This window comes from Crocuta crocuta, unplaced genomic scaffold (genome assembly GCF_008692635.1).
Source record: "Crocuta crocuta isolate KB4526 unplaced genomic scaffold, BGI_CrCroc_1.0 scaffold11, whole genome shotgun sequence".
In the NCBI taxonomy this organism is placed as follows: domain Eukaryota; kingdom Metazoa; phylum Chordata; class Mammalia; order Carnivora; family Hyaenidae; genus Crocuta; species Crocuta crocuta.
In genome coordinates this window covers 5,862,615-5,884,668 of record NW_027528624.1, presented here as the reverse complement: position 1 = coordinate 5,884,668, position 22,054 = coordinate 5,862,615, and the positions used below count along the sequence as shown (strand labels likewise).

General features: G+C 43.5%; 1 protein-coding gene across 1 annotated transcript in view; it reads right to left on the bottom strand.

The window, feature by feature from the left end:
* The window catches only part of SLC22A3 (solute carrier family 22 member 3), a 48,656-nt gene that overhangs the window by 14,701 nt on the left and 11,901 nt on the right, over positions 1–22,054 (bottom strand). The window contains exons 5-6 of the mRNA XM_077755148.1: positions 1,707–1,804; positions 1,372–1,586 (exon numbers count right to left, since the gene is read on the bottom strand). Of these exons, the coding sequence (XP_077611274.1) occupies positions 1,372–1,586; positions 1,707–1,804 (313 nt within the window). The remainder of the gene's footprint in view (positions 1–1,371; positions 1,587–1,706; positions 1,805–22,054) is intronic.

The following is a 22,054-nucleotide window of genomic DNA, read 5'->3' as shown; positions in this document are numbered from 1 at the left end:
GATGTTTACAGCAGCATTATCAGCAATAGCCAAGTTATCGAAAGACTCCAAATGTGCATCGACTGATGATACTGGATATCATATAGATATGCAATAGAATACTACTCAGCCATAAAAAAGAATGAAATCTTGCCATTTTAAATGCACCAATGTGAAAGGAGTTGGAGAGTATTATGGTAAGTGAAATAAGACAGAAAGACAAAAACTACATGATTTTAGTCATATGTGCAACTTAAAAACATAAGACATAAACATGGTGGGAAAGAGAGGCAAAGAACAGACTATTAACTACAGAGAACAAACTGAGGGCTGCTGGAGGGGAGGTAGGCAGGTGGGGGGACAGATTCAATGGGTGATTGGTATTAAGGAGGGCACTTGTATTATAAAATTATTTTTTTAATGTTTTTATTTATTTTTAAGAAAGAGAGAGAGGGCGGCGCCTGGGTGGCTCAGTCGGTGGAGCGTCCGACTTCAGCTCAGGTCATGATCTCATGGTTCATGGGTTTGAGCCCCACATCAGGCTCTGTGCTGACAGCTCAGAGCCTGGAGCCTATCTTCGGATTCTGTGGCTCCATCTTCCTCTGACAATATCTCTCTCTCTCAAAAATAAATAAAACATTAAAAAAAAAAAAACAAAGAGAGAGAGCTTGAGCAGGGGAGGGGCAGAGAGAGAAGGAGACACAGAATCCAAAGCAGGCTCCCAGCTCTGAGCTGTCAGCACAGAGCTTGACGTGGGGCTCGAACCTCAAGATCATGACCTGAGCCAAAGTCGGAAGCTCCACAGACTGAGCCACCCAGGCACCCCAGGAGTGCACTTGTGATGAGCACTGGGTGTTGCACGTAAGTGATACATTGCTAAATTCTACACTTGAAATTATTGTGGAATATAAACAAAAACTTGGAAGAAAAAATTTTAAAAATAAAGTATCTATATCTCTTACTAGGTTGTGAACCTTTGGAAGTCAAGAAGTGTCTTCCTTTCCTCCTTTAGTAACCCTGGTGTTTTGCATGGGGCCAGTGATATGGTGGACACTCAGGAAATATGGTAAATGTGGTCAGCAATATCATGAAAATAAGTCAAATAAATCAGCAGCAAACTACATGACTACAAGCTAGATTTTGCATGACATCTATTGCATCCATAAATGCACCTGAAGTGGGAAAACCGAAAAGTCTATGGAACCAATCACTACACTCAGAGTCGTTACACTGATTAAGCAGAAAACTGAATGCCATCACTACAGCTTGCCTAGCACTCAGACTTGGATGCAGTGGTACATTTTCTGAGGACAAGCCATTCGTCATGCTTGATTATTTTGATTTAAGACTATTTCAAGGTCTCGAGTGCCCCCAGATTCAGCGGCCCATTACCTTCTGGTAAGAATGCAGTGACAAGACACGCCACCCCTGCCACCATGTTGCTTCCGGCAAAGGGAAGGCGGCGTCCAAAACGCTCAATGGTCAGTAAGATCAAGAGGGCTGCAGGCAACTCCACGACTCCCGAGATGAAGAAGTCAATATACAGGTTGCCTCCTATAATCCCCAGGCGCATGACGAGTCCTTGATAAACCACCGCACTTGTGAACCTGGGGCGACATTGAAAGATAACGGAGATCAAGTAAGACATAACTTCAGCCTGACCTACAGATGGGGACACGTCACAAATTCGGTAACAAGGTTTTGAGCTCATCACAAGTCAGACTTACCAAGCAAACATAAGAATAAGTGTGCACTTCCTCATCTGGGGAGTCCTCACCAGATCTAAAAAGGATGGGTTACTAACTTCCTCATCTGTGACAGTGATCTATGTAAGAGAAGCAGATTTCAGTAGCAAATACAGCAAGAAATACCTACATATTATATAGCTTTTCATTGACCAGATTCAAAGCCACCAAGTCAAACGATCTGACTCAACTGACCAGGGTCTTTCCACTACTATGTCCTAAACCTGAGAATGAAGAGGTTTGATTCCCTAGCTGTTTTAAAAGGTCAAATTCACCACGACATAGTTGCCGCACTGATACCCGGGCATGTATCAGCAGTGCCACATTCTAATCTGTCTGACTAACCAAGGAAAAATGGTGTGTTTTAAAGTAAATACATTTGTTCATTTATGAAACCGGAGAAAAGAAATGTGAAAGTGGCAAAAGCAGGGGGGATCCACAGGAGTGTTTCTATATTGAATATCAACCTGATGTTAACAAACAACATACTATTAAGTTCAAGAGTAAGCACAGCACCAAAGAGATCAATTTGCTTCCGTCCATTTCATGGAACCCAGCATCTTTTTGAGCCAGGAAAATACAGCTCATCTCTACTCGGCCATCCAAGAGGTTGGTCTTTTCTTTAATTGCATTAAACACATATTGCTGTTTGCCTACTACGTATAAGGTACTAATAAGGGAAACAAAGCGGAACCACAGACCTTGCGTAACCACAGCTGCTCTGGTCTAGCAGCCGAAGGAATCCTACCACAGTGCCCTCACGCAACAATTCCCACGCTCTTGCACATGGTTTCCTCTACCCTTTGACTTCCCCAGTCCTGATTCCAGCTCCACCAGGAGGTCTTTCTTAACCTCTGGTAGAACTGACAACGCACGATCTGTGGCTTTACTCACCTGCACATCTATTTCTCTTTCTCCCTCCATGAGCTCTGGGGCTGCAAGAGGGCACTGACTGCACTCTAGCACCACGCCAAGTGGCTGGTCACCCAATGTTTGGGTGATGACTGAGTGTGAAGCAAGAAGTCAAGTGCCTAGGCCACGCCTGTTTCCTCGGAGTGCTGCCCTCAGTCTTTGTCCTACTGAGTTAGAGCTCAGGCTAGTAGAGACAGGACCCCTACATTCTGCTTACTCAACTCCATATCTGGTAAAGATTGAGTGGAAATTTAGGCAAAATTTCCCCCAAGACTTTGAGACAAAAGTCTCTCTGCCAGCAGTCACAGGAATTTGACGCCAAGCACGCTCACACTGATAGTACTCTGTCAGTCACCTAGTTGAGCGTTACCCTTGATGGGTCAAACAAAGCTTGATATCTCCTGTCTATGCTTGCTCTAAGGAAAGTGTCTCTCTCTCACTCTCTGTCTCTCTCTCTGTCTCTCTCTCTCTCTCTCTCTCACACACACACACACACACATACACACGCAGAGGAAAACTGCAAAATGAATGTCTTTGGGTCACTTTCTCTTCCTCAGTCTTTCCGATACTGTATTTCTTCTATACCGAGACACGTATTTTTTCACATTTTAACACCTTTTAAATTGGGATGAGTCCTACAACTAAGCTAATAAGAAAACAATATGTTTAATAATATGTTTAATAGAATGTTTTTTTTCTTACTCAGTGGTACATAAAATGATGGGTTTTACAATCAATAGGGTCCTAGAGTCAGGGAAACAATACTAGTTTCCATGACGATACCTGTGGAAGACTGCTAATGGATTCCACCGTCCACTCTTTCCTCCTCCCTTTTGATAACAGAGTCCACTGAATTTTAGTTGGGCACATGGCTTCCTAGCTAGAGTCACATTTTCTAGCCTCGTTTTCAACTGTGGGTGGTTATTTGACTAAGATCTCNAGGAGGGAGGGGGCATAGAGGAGGGCACTTGTGGGGATGAGCACTGGGTGTTATATGGGAACCAACTTGACAATAAAATACTTGTAATAAAAAAAAAGAAAAGACAAGAAAACAAAATTTTAAAACGTTACCTATTACTATATTTATCATATTGAGTTATATTTTTTCTATAAATAAAATTTGTAAAAACAAAAAATAATAAAAAGGAATGGCTTTGCTTCTCCTCTACTGCCTTCCCTCTCCTAAGGGATGGAAGGAGAAGATACTAGTGAACCAGCTTCTATTATACAACCTACTGCAGTTGATGGTGGAGAAACAAGGTAACCGGGTCCTGGAGGCCCTCATGGAGCAGAGCTGTCTTCCACTGCTGGGCCTGCTTACCTCTGGGTGGGCATGTTAAAGACCCTTATCTTCCTCCTTTCCTTCCTCCCTCCTTCCCTTCCTTCCTTCCTCCCTCGCTCCCTTCCTTTCCTCCCTCCCTTCCTTCCTCCTTTCCTTCCTTCCCTTCCTCCCTGCCTCCCTTCCTCCCTCCCTCCTTTCCTTCCTCCCTCCCTTCCTTCCTCCCTCCCTTCCTTCCTCCCTCCCTTCCTTCCCTTCCTTCCTTCCTTCCTTCCCTTCCTTCCTCTCTCCCTTCCTTCCCTTCCTTCCTTCCTCCCTCCCTTCCTTCCCTTCCTTCCTTCCTCTCTCCCTTCCTTCCCTTCCTTCCTTTCTCCCTCCTTTCTTCCTTTGTTCCTTCCTTCGTTCCTTCCTTCCTTTCTCATTCTATTTTTTGGGTCTCTGTTACAGAGAATGAATGAATGAATACAGTGCTTATTAAAATGTTCCCTGAGCTACTCTTCTAAATCCTAAGACCCCAACAAAGGATTTTTAAAATCTATCTTCACCTTTGCTGCTCCAAAAATAGAGCAGGAATACCAAAAATGAAAGATCTTAGTTTATTATAACTATGTATCATTAAATGGTTGGTTATCAAACATTTTCCACAATTATCTTGTCCACATTAAAACGGTTCACTTCTAAGGAGCATGTAATATTTGTTAGATTCTGGGCTATTTTACATGGATTATTTCACTTGATTATCATCAAAACGCTCTAACATCAATACTTTTATCAATTCTGTTTTGTAAATTAAAAAAAAAAAAACAAGGCTTAGGGCATTAAAGATTAAATGGAAGGTAGCTGAGCCAGGATTTGAAATCAGGCAGTTGATGGAGATCCTTTTTTCTTAATCCTCCCACTGCACTGCTGAATGTATGAAAAGCTTTTTATACTAGAAAACTTCTTTGTATTTGATGGTCACTTCATTTTTAGAGAAGGACATTACACATTTGGCCAAAAATCTACTAGCTTATAGATAAAACACTCTTTTTTTGGGAAAGTTGAGTGTGACCAAAATAATTTAGATCTTGAATATCTTTAAATTCAAGATCGAAACTACCCGTAATGTGAGGGCAATGTTCCTCCATGGATATATCACTTAATCCAATGATGCTTTTCTCTTCACTTATGGTTCTTCCACAGCTCAGACTTCGGTTGGCTTGGCTGTGCTCATTCAGACTACTCCCTTTGCTCTGGGGAGCTCCTGAGAGCTCTGCCCATCCACACATCTCCACTGCTGCTCACCCAGAACACACAGGTGGGCGGCAATCTTTTCTTTTCTAAAGCAATATTTGCAACGATTTGTCATGGGTTCTCTTTCATTTCCTCTTCAGTCTTATTTTCTCCCTATAGCTGTGACTTCTATCTACAGGGTAAGACCCTGTACAAATTCACTTTCATTCCTGTCCCAATGTCAACACCCCAAAGTTGAAGGGAAATCATGTATCATATATTTTAAAATCTCTGGTCAAGTCAGGTAGATAATTTGACATTTAAACACCTCGGTAGACTTTTCAATTACTCACAGTTCATAACTATTTCTAACTGATAAAATAACAGCATCTCTTGCCTTCATGTTAGCTCTGCAGATATCACTTTTTCTTGATCTTATCTCCAGCTGTTTAAGTTACTGTACGGCCACAGAATTTTGACATGTGAGATTTTGACAAGACAATAAAGGTCTGATGGTCTGACCCAGAGGTTGACAAACTTTTTCTGCAAAGGGCCAGATTATAAGTACTTTTGGTTCTTTGGGCTATATATAGCCTCTGTCAGAACTACTTAACCTTGCATTATAGTATGGAAGCAGCCATAGATGGATACACAAACAGATTACTGTGGCTGGATTCCAATAAAACTTTGTTTACAAAAACAGGTAGCAAGCCAGATCTGGCCCACAGGCTGTAGATTGCAGATCTCTAAGCTATACCATCACTGCCAGAGTAACTTTATACCTATCACAGAGAACAAGAAGTTGAGGCACAGGAAAGAGAAGTAGCTTGCTCTGTGAGGACACACAGATAGGAGGCTGACCCTGAGTCTGTATATTGCTAACGATTATGCTATGCTGTGTCTATAGTATGCAGAGTCTACGATTTAGTTTATTATTTAAAAATATGCTTGTATCACTTCATTAATAGTTCTTACAGGGTAGTGGGATTGTGGTGGTTTTTTACTTTCTTCCTTTTTGCTATCAATAGTCTCTTAAAATTAAAATTTAAACCCAGAGCACTTTCCTAAAAAGAAAAAATATAGCTCACCTTTATTTATGTATTTTTTGATGATTTTTATTTATTTTTGAGAGAGAGAGACAGAGTATGAGCAGGAGAGAGGCAGAGAGAGAGGGCGACACAGACTCCAAAGCAGGCTCCAGGCTCTGAGCTGTCAGCACAGAGCCTGATGCGGGGCTCCACGTCATGAAACGTGAGATCATGACCTGAGCTGAAGTCAGACACCCAACGGACTGAGCCACCTGGGCGCCCCTAGCTCACCTTTAAAGTAATGGATTTAAGTTATACCCTAATGTACCTTTTTTTACTATTGACTCAGTGTTACTCTCCCTTTCTCTTTCTTAATGGAACCCTCACTGCCCCCCACCCCCAGCCCCTCCACTTCACCAGTCTGTGCTCTCAGGGGAGCTGATTTTGTTTCCTTCTGTAGGGCAGGCCTGATTACCTAAGGGTAATTCTATCCTCTGTGCCAGTGACTGGGCATGGGATCCAACTTGAGTCAATGAGAAATGGGCATGTGACCCAATTTGAACCAATGAGACATGGGCATGTGATCCAATTTGAACCAATGAGAAAAGACCTTGAGAAAGTCCCTCACTGACCTTAAGTCAGAGCTTCCTGAAGGAATCTTCTCTCTGGATTCTCAAGGAATTAATGAGAAAATGGTGGGCTCAAATAGATCTTAGCAGCCATGCTATTCCTAGGAGGGAACCGGTGTAAATCAGAAGCCACCCAGGCAGGAGAGTGGAGAGGAAGGAAACCATGGCTGGATGGGGCTGTTGAGACCCGGGTCTAGCCAACCCTGACCGCGGCTGTAACTCTAGAATTCCAGATACACGAGCCAGGAAATGGGCTTCCTGTCTAAGCCCATTTAAGTTGGTTTTCTGTAACTTGTTGCCGAAAGCAGAATTATCAGGAGAATTCAGGGCAGAACAATGCTTTGGCACTAATAATCGAATATTTCAGGCAAAATAATTTTGTGTTAAATAATTAAAAATAATTGCTTTCGTATTCCAACTTAGTAAAAATATTTAGTATTAGTCTTAATTCCAGAATGTTAAGATTTAGAATCAAGCAGTCACATGATCTTTGCTTTCCCAAAGCACATGTTTAATGCCTAATACATATCCTCTATTAAAAGAACATGGAGTATGGATAAAACCGAAGGTAACTAAGACCAAAAAACCAATCTTGCCTGTCCACTGAATGAAGGGATTAATAGTACTTCCAAGCAAGTGAGCATTTTGCCAATTTAAGAGTAAATCCAGCTGGTTTTTGATTTACTGACATGTTCTCCATAGTGACGCAGATATTCTGAAAGACGACCCACTTTCTGGGTGTCCAAAGACCTTGAGAGACTAAATGCAGTATCTTGGATGGAATTCATCCAGTAAAGTCTTGGCAACTCATACGCAGTGGCTGCTGCAGCTATTTTTTTTTTTACGGCAACTTCTAGCTCTGTACTTTGAAATTAAGCTGTGTTTATTTTCTGTTGCCAAAGGGTTACTAAATTTCACTTACTCTGAGTCAGATATAAAAGAGTAGAAAGGCTATATTAGGTAATTACATATACATACTTCAATTTGCTTTATTGAGATATAACTTTCATACAATAGAATTCAGCAATTTCAAGTGTACACTTCAGTGAGTTTTGACTAATGGGTGGAGGCGTAGAAACCCCCACCCCCACCATCGCCATCGTGAGATGGAACGTCTCCGTTACTCTCAGGAAGTTTCCTCCTGACTCTACAGTCACCCTCTTCCTCAACTCTTAGCCCCCGGCAACCCCTCATCTGTTTTCTGTCATAACAGTTTTGCTTTTTCTAGAATTTCATATAAATGAAGCCACACAGAATGTTGTCTTTTGTACCTAGCCTGGTATTATATTTCATCCTATGGTTATGCCATCTAAGTGGTGTCTGCCCACTTCAGTTTGGAGCAAAGGAAGATGGGAGAGCCTCTTGGTAACATTTGTGTGTTTAGACTCTTGTTGCCTAGCGATGTCACTCATAGAAAAAGGTGTTGCTTGGGGCGCCCTTGTGGCTTAGTCGGTTAAGCGTCCGACTTTCGCTCAGGTCATGATCTCGTGGTTTGGGTTCGAGCCCCGCGTCGGGCTCTGTGCTGACTGCCAGCTCAGAGCCTGGAGCCTGTTTCAGAGTCTGTCACTCCCTCTCTCTCTGACCCTCTCCTGCTCATGCTGTCTCTCTCTCTCTCCTAGAAAAAAAAAATTAAAAAAAAAAGAAAAAAAAGAAAAAGGTGTTGCTCACAGGTAGGTTGCACATGTTGGTTTCCTGATGTGCATTTACTGAGTTGAGTGCTATTTTTTCCAGCTGTCTCTTAATGGTCTTTTAGCTCTTCCAAGACTTTAACATTACATTAACAGTGATTCTGCTTATGTTGAAAGTATATTTTGTTCATCTTTCAGTGATCAGTCCAGCTATATTTACAATCCTTCCTGGGGCCTTTCTGAAACCGTTCTTCAAGTTGACATTTTAATTTTAATTGCCAAGGAAGAGAAAGACATTATAAATTACCATCTGTTCTAAATATGGTGTCAGAGTTCCCCTGATGTGGGACTTGTTTCTGGTCAAGAAGGACAACCAGCCAGGGGGTGTCTGGGTGGCTCAGTTGGCTAAGTGTCCAACTTCAGCTCAGGTCATGATCCCATCGCTTGTGGGTTCGAGCCCTGCATCGGGCTCTGTGCTGACAGTTCACAGCTCAGAGCCCGGAGCCTGCTTCAGATTCTGTCTCTGTCTTTCTGCCCCTCCCCGCTTCAAACATTCTTTCTCTCTCTCTCTTTCTCCCTCTCTATCTCTTCCCCTCTCTAAATATAAATAAACATTAAAAACAATTTTTTAAAAAAAGGACAACCAGCCTGGATCAGGCCAGAGATACACTGTTTTGCTCAGAATGTTTTCTTCCTGGCACATTACTTAAATTCTGTGGACCTTACTTCTCTCATCAGGAGTGTGAGGATAGTAACCATTACTTCACTAGTATTTTGAAGATCCAATTAGATAATCCATCTACTCACGCGAGCACACACACACACACACACACCATACATGGCACACACACAGTGCTCAGTAATGGAAGCGGACAGTATTGCTATTGCCTTTTTATAACATTTCAGAGGTATTTACTTCCAAATGATGATTCCCTTGGCACTTTTTTTTTATCTTTTCAGTTAGTAAACTCTAGCTGATGCCATAGTGCATAAGTGGAGATGCTTTTAAAGATACCCTGCTCTGGAAAACAGTGTGGAGGTTCCTCAAAAAATTAACAATAGAACTACTCTATGACCGAGCAATGGCACTGCTAGGAATTTATCCAAGGGATACAGGAGTGCTGATGCCTAAGGGCACATGTACCCCAATGTTCACAGCAGCACTCTTAACAATAGCCAAAACATGGAAAGAGCCTAAATGTCCATCAACTGACAAATGAATAAAGAAGATGTGGTTTATCTGGAATACTACTTGGCAATGAGGAAGAATGAAATCTGGCCATTTGCAGCAACATGGATGGACCTTGAGGGTGTTATGCTAAGTGAAATAACTCAGTCAGAGAAAGACAGATACCATATGTTTTCACTCTTATGTGGATCTTGAGAAACTTAACAGACCATGGGGGAGGGGAAGGGAAAAAAAAGTTACAAAGAGAGAGGGAGGCAAACCATAAGAGACTCTTAAATACTGAGAACAAACTGAGGGTGGATGGGAAGGAGAGGGGAAAATGGGTGATGGGCACGGAGGAGGGCACTTGTTGGGATGAGCACTGGGTGTTGCATGAAAACCAATTTGACAATAAATTATATTAAAAAGAAAAGAAAAATAAATAAAGGCACCCTGTTGTGAATCCCTTTGTAAAGAGAATGGTCAACCCTTTTTCAAGTATTTCTTTTTACATGGGATTTTCTTAAGTATACCAGATATATTTAATGTCAGTTTGGCACTGTTGGTCTCCCAAGCCTCAGGCCAGATAATTTTTTGAGAATGTGCACACAGTGGATGATACTCAGCAAATGTGCTTCTCTAAGTGTGTGTGGTCCATGCATCGGCAGTGTGGCCATCCCCTGCGAGCTCATTCACCACACCTTAACCCAGATCAGGGAATCAGAATCTGCTTTTTTACAACACCCCAGGAGACTAGTGTGAGAAGCACTGATAGTCAGTGCGCTGTCCTGCCTCAGTGCTGTCTGAGTTGACTCTTCCCAGGCTGAGAATAGAGCCCCCCAGACTTTAGAGGGAAAAACACGTTCTCAGGACCTGCCAGGGTGGGGGTGGGGCAGGCACAATGTCGGGTGTCTGCTTCTCCAGCCTTGCCTTACTTAACTCTGTGGACCTTAATGTGCCTTACTTAACTCTGAGCAACCTTTCATCTGGGTTTTCCCAAAAGGTGGATTTTCCATCAGTTGCCATATTTCACAAGGAAAAGGAAGCCACCTAAGAAGGAGGCTCATCGTTTTCTAGAGCCAGACCCTGTCATTTAACCAGTCATTACTGGTTCCCTAAAGCTCTGGTCTCTTGAAGCCCTGACTCTCTCAGAAACCTGTGAGAATTAAATATTACTTGAGGATTTGGAACTCACTGATTTGGAGGACCAGGGGCCGCCTTCGAAGTTCAACTGCCCACAGGTGTCTCATATAAGTGTCAGAGGCCAGAAGGCAGGGCTGGGTGGGAGGAAGTCCACGGATGCCTGCTGGGTACCCATGCCCCCACCCCCTTGCCCCCTGAGTCGTGCACTCCCCGGTCAGTGAGATGAAGGCTGGCACCGGAAGGTCCAAGGGTAAGTGTTTAACACTAGAAAGCCTAGGCCAGCTTATAGGTGGCTATAGTGCTACCTGGCATCCATAAAAGAGAATTTGTCAAATAACCCATAGTGCTTCAGGAATTGTTTAAAACCTCATTCTACTTTAAAACAAGAGTACACAGGGGAGCCTGGGTGGCTCCGACAGTTAAGCTCAGTCATGAGCTTACTTAGTAAGTAAGTTAGGCTCAGATCATGATCTCATAGTTCATGGGTTTGAGCCCCATATCAGGCTCTGTGCTGACAGTGCACAGCCTGCTTGGGATCCTCTCTCTCTCCGTCCCTCCCCAACTTGTGCATGTGCTCTCCCTCTCTCAAAATAAATAAACTTTAAGAAAAATAAGAGTAGATAAAATATTAACCATATAGAGCTCATATTAAAGGGAAAGTCTGTATTAAAATTACGATGAGTCTTTGCCTCTTATTAAGGTAGCTAAAGACACATCTCAGTCACCCAGACCGATGCCATCCAACAAAATTACAGTGTGAGTTACGTAGTTCATTTTAAATTTTCTAGAAGCCACATGAAAAGGGGTGAAAATAAACAGGGAAAATTAATTCTAATAAAATGTGCCATTTAATCCAATCTATCCAACATGTTACCATTTCCATAGGTAATTAATATGACGTTGTTAACGAGGTATTTAATGTGCTCTGAGGTTCACCACGTGGCCTGCTCTCACAGCTCACTTCAACCCAGACTGGCCACATTGCAAGGCCCCACGGCCGCACGTGGCTAGTGGCTGCTGTATTGGACAGAGCAGGTCCCAAGCACCCTGGCCAGCCGGGCCTTCTGTAGGGTGTCATGCAGAGAAGATATTTATTCCTTTCGCTTGAGACTGGCTGGGGAGAGAGCCTCCCCTCCGTTCCCCAAGCAGGCACGCTGCCTAGAACAGCAAAAGCGCATCTCTCTAGAGGTCCCACCAGGGGTCCAGAGTCCAGACTCAATATTAGCAAAGGTTAATGGGTTGCAGCTGTGGGTCACGTGTTGGAACATTTCTTCATTTCTTAAAAACAAACTGAAAGAGGTTTTTTTTGNTGGGGGGAGGGGGTTGGGGGAGGGAGACACCAAAATGAGCTGCTAGGGGCTCATGACAGACATAAACAGAACATGTCTGTCAAACTCTACAACAGCACCTATAAATGTCAGTGACAATCACTGAAACAGAAACGTTCTGAAGATCACATTTTAAAGGACATCCAGTGTCTTATACTGAAGTAGCAGGCTTGGATTCACAAAATTTTTAGTTCTATGAATACGCAAATTGAGCATCTAGGAGTCACTGGTTAGCCAAGGGCTTTTTGTTTTTAAAGGGGAAAAGCTAGTGAGTGAATTAAAGTCATCTGATAATGTCACAAATGAAAGCCAAAACCACACGCTCATTAATCTTATCATTTCTTTTCAGTCTTCTGAATGCTTCAGAAATGGTTTTAACAAGAACACAACCTTTAAGATGATAGTAACAGGATAGAAATNGCTGTTGCCCACGTCAGCTCTCTTTTCCAGATGTTCAGGTATTTGCAGGATTCCAGGAAAACGACAACTTCACCCAGTTAGATTCCTGGCAGGTGTCTTTCTGCCCCGGTCCGTGAGCATAAAGAACTCCCGCCCCTGTTCTGGGTTGGCAGCCCCTTCTGGACAGGCCAAGGACAGCCGGGCGGCACCAGGCTCTGCCACACAAGCGCCCAGGGCCACGGTGCTGGAGCGAGGCCACGACGCTCTTCCCTGAGAGCCTGCGGGTTGACGTCACTACGTCCCGTACGTCCACCAAGGGAGGTGGTCTCTCTCTTCTTTTCCCTCCTCCGGCCCCTCCCTGCCTCTCCGCAAGGTGAGGTGGGGTCCCCACCGAGCCCCCGGGTGCCAGCCATGCGCTTGGTTCCCGGGCATCTCTTTGGGGCATTTTGGGCGAATCCCTGCCCCGAACTGGCCCCAGCCCGCTGGCTGTGCGGAGGGAGACGCCTGACGCCCTTCCACCGGCTCCGCGACCCTGTGCGCCTGCGCACGGCCCTCCTTCCGCTCCCAGGGTGCACCGAAGCCAGCTGGGAAACGGGTCTTCATCATTTCTACTAGATCTTTCCATAACAACGTTTCCGATGTGTGTACGCTTCGACCAAATTTATTGTTTTCCTTTCCTTTTCTTACCAGTTATAAAGGTGACGCCGGCTTGCAGTAATCATTTGAGTTGAAAAGCATTTATCTTCCTGAGTGAGCGTTTCTCAAATTGAATCCTGCACTCTTGATCATTTGTTTCTAGCTTAAAAGGGTCTGTGGTGGTACTTTATTAGCACTGTTTGCCAAACGCGTTTGCTTCCCTCCCTCCACCCTTACCCCGTTCCGAGGGTATGATAAGATTGGCCTTCTTGTCCCCTTGTGCCTGGGTGGGGCCACCTATCCAAATCTGCCAAGGACTTGTGGGCGTCTCAACGCTAAAGCAGGGACCCCTAGATTTCTCTTTCCTCTGACGGTCCAGGCAGTGGCTGCTAGGACGGCCTGGAAAATAGGCTGAGAACCCCGCTCTGAGGAGAGGAGCCCCCAGTGAACATACGGGGCATAGACAAGACTTGGCCCTTTATTGTTTTAAGCCACTAAGATTGGGGGAGTGCTCACTACACACATGCCTGGCTTATCCTGAGAGACCAAGAGTCTGCAGATTTCTCGAGTTTACCCAAAAGACCTCGGGGCCACACCTTCTTCCTGATGGGAATTTACTATGCTAAGCACTAAATTTCTATTTTGAATCAAACTTAGACTGGCTGATTTAAATTGGGAAAAATTGCAATCTTTCTGATTTTGTTTCCCCTAATTAGTAACGCTTTTGACAGGATCGCACCGTAAAAACCCCTAAAGGGAAATGAAGACTATTTCTACCGCGTTTTCAATTTGTAGGCACTAATCAGTTTATCACGGAAATAAACCATGAAAGTGTAACACTAAAGCAGAGAGCCCTGGCAAGAACTTCCATCCTGTTGAAGGTTTCCTGCTAAGAGCTTGTGCAACTGCTCAAGTAAAGAAAAAGTTAACAAATCAAATTTCAGCCCCAGGTAGATCTCATGAAGGTGTTGGTGGATCTAAAAATCATGGTCTCTTTTTACATTTCTGAAGTGTGCTCATACACGTGAACTCACTTTAAGAGCTACAGAGAGGGCAGATATTACTGCCTCAGAGAGCAAATCTTATTTTTTTAACTGTGTATTTATTTTTGAGACAGAAAGAAAGAGAGAGGAGAGCATAAGTGGGGGAGAGGCAGAGAGAGAGAGGACAGAGGATCTGAAGTGGGCTCTGTGCTGATAGCAGAGAGCCCAATACAGGACTCAAATTCACAAACTGTGAGATCATGACCTGAGCCCAAGTCGGACACTTAACTGAGCCTCCCAGGCACCCCTGCAAATCTCATTATTTAAAGGAATGCTGAGTATTTGGAGGAACAATCCTATCCCTTCTGCCTTTGTGTTACTGGTGTCCAGGTTTGAGGAGTACTTCTGCTTCATGCCAGGGATGAACAGAATCATAAAGTGTGCTGTAGAAGAAGGATTTGGGGCACTTACTAACAGAAATATATTTATTTTTTTCTTTTGAGAGAGGGAGACAGAGAGGGAGAGGGGCAGAGAGAGAGAGAGAGAGACAAAGAGAATCTTAAGCAGGTTCCATGGCCACCGTGCAGAGCCTGATGCAGGGTTCAATCTCACCACTGAGAGAGCATGATCCCTAATGAACTGAGCCCCCAGGTGCTCCACGTATTCATCTTTTAAGGCCGAGAGTATGAAGATGACTGGTAGTGTATGTGACTCTGGCCTCTAAATGCTGTGACTCATTACCTATTTCTTTATCAGATGGAGCTGTGCACATGTGCTTTCACTGATAACACCTGCGACTCGTCTGGATCCTGGCTCAAGTCTGCAGCACAGATGCATGTATTTAAGCACGTATTTAAGTTACCAATTATTTTGTCCCTTAAAAACAGGAGACAGGCTTTAGCTTGTAAACTAATCCAGACTCTGAAACAAGAACTTGATAAGTGATGAATTTGCTTATTAGCTGGGGCTCAAAACAAAACAAACAAACAAAAACTGGCTCAGCATTCAAACAAAGGGTGGATCACTGCTTCTCAGTTGGAATGGTGGGTTGCAGGAGAAATCAGGCAAGACTGTGGTAGCTAAAGCCATAGCTAATAGGGGAATATCTTTGCAGCCCTCGGATGTAGAAGAGTATTTTTTAAACAAAACCCCTAATACAATCAGGATGCAAAAATATACACTCTTAAGCTTCAAGCTTTAAGAATTTTTGTTCAATGGAGAAACAAATAGGCAAAGTTAAAAGTAACTAAAACATTGAGGAGAATATACTAGGAATATCTAAAACCAGCAAGAGGTGGTGGTTTTTAGAATTGAAAAGGAGATCCTATAAATTGAAGGAGATAAATACCAGAAAACCCAACACACATGGACAGGGATATGGAGAGGCAATCCACAGAGAAGGAACCCAAATGGCAAAGTGAGATGCTTGAAGATATACTGAATCTCACTAGTAACCAGAGATGTGCCATTTAAAACATTCAGGAGGCAGGCCAAAATTAGAAGATCGGAAGATATCAAATGTGCGTGGGCACCTGGACACTTGATCGGCGTACACAGAAAGCAATCTGACATGATTCATGCCCTTCACTCAGGGCATGAAGCCTGCACGCATCACAGGACCCTGCATTACACTCCATGGGGAACCTCCAAATCCTGCCTTTGGTACCTCAGAAACCCCTTCATTTCATGTTTATTTGCTTGCATTGGTGGATGCTGGGAAATGTTTCCGATGACAGTCAAGTCCAACTGAATAGTCAAAAGACTAGTTGAAATGTACCTCCATAAATATCACAATCGTTGGTGCATTCTGGAATTTGCAAGTTCCTCCCTTTTCATGATTTGCAAAAAAAAAATTTCATACTGTTACTTAGTGTTCAGTGGTATGTCCTTTCTTTTTTAATACAGAACAATCTTCAGAGAGGGATGAGATGCTTATATGCACAGGCCACAAGCAGGTGGTACATACCATCCCTGGAATTCTGTTTCTGGAGGTTTTCGATAATAAAGCATGTTCAGTCTCATGGCTTGACCCTGAATCACGGTAATGTGCATCAGTGTTAGCCTGTTCATATGATTTACCCTAATTTTGAACTGTGAATTGCTTTATTATATTTCAACAAATATATAGGTTTGTTTTCATCATTAACAGCTATACTGATGAAGATCCAATCAGAATACCTTCCTATTTATAAATAAATGCCATGGATATAAAAACACACTGAAATGGTTTCCAAACACTGCATGTGAAATCTAAGCTGTCCTTCAACTTTAAATGACAAGGATTTAGATTTAGTCCTATTAAACTTCCCTATATGATGAATGTGAGTATAGTTGGATAAGGAATTACCAGGCACAGACACTGAAAACAGCTCAAAAAAGACAAACGAAACAAAAAAGCAACCACAAAGAATTGGAAAAAAAACACAAAGCATCTTGAATGCCCGTGAAGAGACATTTTTTGAAAGTGAGTATTATACGGAGGTTGTTTGAAGAGCAGATGTTTTGAACACAGCGCTTGGTAACTATTTGCTGATTAAATAGATGTACAAATTGCAATGAGTACCAGCTACATTGGGTGAGTCACTGTCCTTTTTCTTCTGGGCAGCTTCATGTCAATGAAACTCAAATGGATTTTCTAAACATGTGACTACCAAATAAAATATTCTACACTTCACTTTGTAATGTGAAAAATATTTTCACGGCAATGATCAGTGACTTGTTGAACTTAAGAAGCTGGTTATGTTTAGGCAACAAAGCCTACCAAATAGTTTACAGAACTTGGGAAGAGTGGATGGTAAAAAAAAAAAAATACATGAAGTAGACCCTACAGTTCACTCAACTGCCATCAAAAAGTCTGTCCCCTGCTAATTTTGGAGCAGTCTCTATAAATACAGCATGTAAACGGTCATAAATGGCAGAGTGAATACTTCAATTGTCTTTTTTTAAAGTTTATTTATTTTTGAAAGAGAGCACTAGTGGAGAAGGGGCAGAGAGAGAGGGATACAGAGAATCCAAAGCAGGCTCCATGCTGTCAGAGCAGAGCCTGATGCAGGGCTCAAACTCATGAACCGTGAGATCATGACCTGAGCTAAAATCAAGAGTTGGCTGCTTAACCGACTGAGTAACCCAGGTGTCCCTTCAATTGTCTTTAGTAAAATTTGCCTTAGGTCTCAAAGACAACAATTTAAGCCTGGAGGCTACACATAATGATCAGTACACGAGGAGAAGTACTTAAACTCTATTGCCAACTGTCCCATAAAAATAGTCAGGCCGAGCATTCATTCTGTAAACCTCCCTCATTCTTCCTCAAGATCTAAACTATTTGCATGTGTTAGCTCTGAAATGTAAGCAGGAAAGAAATCCAGGATTCACCTTTGAGGGTAGCAAGGCAATGGTACACCAAGTCACTCAACTCTTCCTACCTAACATGTAGAACTTGTCCATGAGGTCAGTGAAAGGGCAGAATACAATGAACCTGAGTTTACTGTATTGAATAAAAAACAGAATGACTCTTGGAAGCTGCCAAGATTCTATGTTTATGAAGACTTTGAGAGGTCCTTTGGCTTTTCCTGAGAACATCACATAACTTTAACTGTGACAGTTCAGACAACAGTTGTTCAACAGATGGGGACTAATCCTCCTTGTCCTGACAGATCAGTGACTCTTATCCTTCCTTAGTATTAAAACTTCGAGTTAATGTCAGAGAATATAACAATTGCCCATGATAGGAATTGTGCTTTTAATTTCGGTTGAGACCACATCATGACATAGATTCACTACCAACCCAATAACACCTTTCAACTCATTAGTTATTATTAAGAACACGTGCATCCACCTTCATCTGGAAAAAATAGTATGTATTTATCCAAGGTATATTAATTCACCCTACAGATAAAGCTTGACTGCAAATGGTTTGAGGACTCATGCAGTTATTTCCATGGTCACCAGGGATCTGTGGCCCACTGAGACAGGCTGTCACATGATTATCCCATCTGCCACGAGGCTGAAGTTATAGTTCAGGTGCTGGGTGACAATAGTGTGTTAGCAACCCTGCTGATCAGGGTTTTCTATCTGGTCACCCTCCATGCCGTTACTAGGGAAGGTGACAAAGTTTTGCTTTTACATGAAAGTTTCCTCTAGCAGAAAGAGTGTCCTCGGTTCTGGCCATTTCCCCCAACGTTCCCTAGGTTCTTGTCCTGGGAAGGACATAAAGACTTCTGCACTCTCAGCACTCCTTTACCCAGCCACATTAAGAAGGGCGCATTCACTATGTGGAGAAGGAAGGCTTCCTCCCAAGCATGTTCCCTTTCAACAGCACCAAATTCAAAGAAAAAAGAAAACAGCACAGGTCTGCATTATTTGTTCCCAGACAAGGAATCTAGCCATCCCTGGATTGAGTGGGCCTCGTCCCCTTTGCATCTGCATCCGCATGAGGAAGTGTTGCTATGACAACACAATCCATGTTCTTCATCCAGCCATCTGGGTGCCCTCTCAGGAAAGAGACAATTAATCCCATGAAAAATCTAGCACCTGACATCTTTTTCATACCATTTTCCTGGATGGGAACCTCGAGCGGAGAAAACAAGTGGATCTTAGTGTGCTTTCTCCTGGACTCTTTGGCACAATTGCCTCCTGTGTTTATTCGCATCAATGGAGCTCATCTGTGTACACCAGCAATCAACTTGGCCTTGGAGAATTTAAATGACTTCACCTGCGCCCCAGGCTGCATCTCTTTTCTTTGGATTATTTCCTGAACAAAGGCAACTTTTCTGGTGGGATGAAGATTTAGCAGCCAGTATTGTCATGGTAACAGCAGCTCTGGATTAGGAATAATGCCCAGAATTCCTGCCAGGGAGCTGGATACACACAGGGCTCTGGACATTGTACCCCTCCTCGCTTTCGCAGCAGGGAGCACTTTCACAAAGAGCTAGTATTTCCTCATTTATTCACAGCAGGGAGGCACAGAAATTGGGATTGCACAGACTGATTTTGCCAAAAACACAAGATGGGGCCAAATGGCGCAGGATCAAAATGCTTGGAAAAGCTGACCATCTTTCTTGCTCACACAGAGCGTGAACATTTCAAAGACGGTATTAGAGGGCCGTTCTCTTGGCAAATGCTCAAAAAAGAAAAAGAAAGAGCAAACCCACTCCCCTATTTATTAGAGAGAGATCCAGAGTCAAAATAATTGAATTAGGCGTGTTCACAATGCCCACAAAAGAGAGCTGCCATTATTAACAGAATAGAAAAAGCCTGTGAGGCATATTCATTTTGCTTTATATTGGAATTAATTCTGTTCATCATGCTGCCAGGGCTCGGGCTAGGCAGAAAGAGGCAAATGCCCCTACAGGGTGCTGGGGCTGGAAGGGGAGGGCAATTCCTCTCAAGAGTAAGGATCGGCCTTTGAGAAGGAAAAAGGGAGGAGTCCCTGATTCCCAGATTCTGTAACTGATGAGTGACTAGCTGAGATGATTCTGAAGGTCACCAGAGCTTGGGGCTCTCTCCCAGTATCATTACCCACAGAGTCTTGGCTGGGAGGTTTGCTGGGGTCTCAGTAGTAGGGACAGCAGGTCACGTGCGAATGGACAGGGCCGTGGCTCTGAGCCTGGCCATGAATGGGCCTAGGGCCTGCAGGCGGAGAGGCTGGTGCAAGGGAGGGCGTGCATGAGTCTCCCATGGGCTAGCACTGCTGTCTGTGGTCTGGGACGTGTCTGGAGAGGGGGTTCTTAGCAGCAGCAGTCTCTCGAAAGAGCAGGTGCCAGTCATCAAGAGAATGCGGCATCTGGCTTTCAGAGAGCCGATGAGTGGCTATATAAGCAACAGGCTCCTTCTTTCAAGAGAAAGAAGGGCAAAAATTAAGCAAGGGTCAGGGTCTCAAATAGGCTAAGGGTTCAAATAAGACTTCTTTTTTAAAGTTTATTTATTTTGAGCAAGAGAGAGAGAGCATGTATGCAGGGTGAGCCGGGGAGGGGCAGAGAGAGAGGGAGAGAGAGAATCCCAAGCAGGCTCTGGGTGTCAGTGCAGAGCCCAATGTGAGTTACGATCCCATGAAACATGAGATCATGACCTGAGCCAAAACCAAGAGTCAGACGCTTAGCCAACAGAGCCACCCAGGCACCCCAAATAGGCTAGGGTTCAAGATCAAATTAAGAATTAGAATACAAACTGGGGAGTAAGGAAGCTGAATAAATCAAGTATGTACAGCTGTTTCTGTGTTTATCAGATGTCAGTAAAGTGTTATTTTTAAAAAAAGGAATATCATTTCATGTTGGAACTTCAAGTAAAGGCTGAAAAAGTTTAAAAAAAAGAAAGAGGAGAGAGAAAAGAAACGAGGGATTGAAGTCGAGAGGGTCAGAAAGAGAGGGGTCTGGTGGGCCCTGGGGCATGGCCGCCTGCATCTGACTTTGGGACCAGTCCAGCAAGCAGCCTTGGAGCCCATGCTCTAGCGGGGCCAGGAATCCCTCGAAGGCATCGAGGATCATGGGCGGGCAGGCAGCTGTGAAGCCCACATATGTAAACCTTTGTGTCTTCCTCTGAGCACAACCAGGTGGGCAAGGACTGACCAGCTTGTCCCAGTTTGCCTGAGACTTTCTCGGACTTTCCACATCCCGGGAATCCCCCCAGTTCTGGGCATATGTGGACAGCTGGTCACCCTACTAGCCACCGCCTGAGTCCACTGTCCTGGGTTCTATAGATCCCATTACCTGCTAGTGATGTGTCATGAGGCACCAGGATTGATGGGCTGGATCAAACACACGGACTGTACGTAACAGTAATGCCGTGCTGTTTCCTTTCACACTTCTAACTGATGTTTTTCAAGCATTACCTTGTATCTAAATGAAATAGTTAAGAGTCTGACAAAGGTGTATGGCCCAGTTATTTCTAGAGGAAGTCTGGAAGTTGGGTGTGAAGAACTGGGAGAGGAAGGGGGACCCTGTCTCTCTGGGGTTCCCCACTCCAGAAGCTACTCTTTGGGGAGGTGTCCTGAAAACCTGCCTTACTTGCTCCAAAGCTGCGATCTCATTCCACAAGAGACCTGTCACTTGGGTTCCTAGCTCAGTGAAAGCCGTATGATGCTCTGGAACATCCTCCCCTCGATATTTGTACAGGTTAAATGAGAGTCCACTGACCTGGAAAGAGCTTAGGCAGAATTTCCTTTCGTGGAACGGGCTTACAATTTAATCACCCAGTTTGGGAAGGGAGNGGGGAAGCAGGCATTATTTTTCTTCATGCAACATTTTACCCTTTCTGTGCAATACTGTCTCATTTTTCAAAAGTTAAAGAAGTGGGAACTAAATAAATAACCCATTTAAATATAGGTCATTTGTCAAACTCAAGCTATTTGTGAAAATGTATTTAGGTAGAGTGCTATTCAATTAACTCTCAGCTCCAAAGGTCCATTCTATGTTAGCTATATGAAGTGTCCTGCTATTTTGTTTATGCATTCAAGAATATTCTAAATGAAAGTTAATGTGGTGGCATGCATATTACAGCAGTAATTTTTATCTGTCATTTTAAAGGACGATGGCTTTGCCAGTTGGGACCATCTATTCTGTGCAAGGCCAAAGAATGAAGTTGGAATTCTGTGAAGGGAAAGTGATGTATGACTTTCCGGTAACTTTCTTTCCAGTATCCTTCATTATTTTCTAGACTCACGCCTTTCCCACTCTTCACATGGGAACTGGACTGGAGCCCCCCCTTGGGCACTGCTTGGGCCTGAATTACTTTCTCTATAATTGAATTCCATGAAGAGAGTTTTCAAGTCCCGAGATGGCAATTAAACACAGCATTAGCAAAGACAGTGCAATAATTGGACTGAAATTCCACACAGCCCACATGGGCTTCATGACAGCCAGAACCCTGGTGTGGTTCCTTCTTTGGAAGAACAAAGGTTAGAAAAAGTCCCCCCTGAAAGGAAATGTCATAAACAGATATTCCCAAAGCTGGAAAGTCCCTCTCTGGAGCGATATTGGTATCTGTGTGAT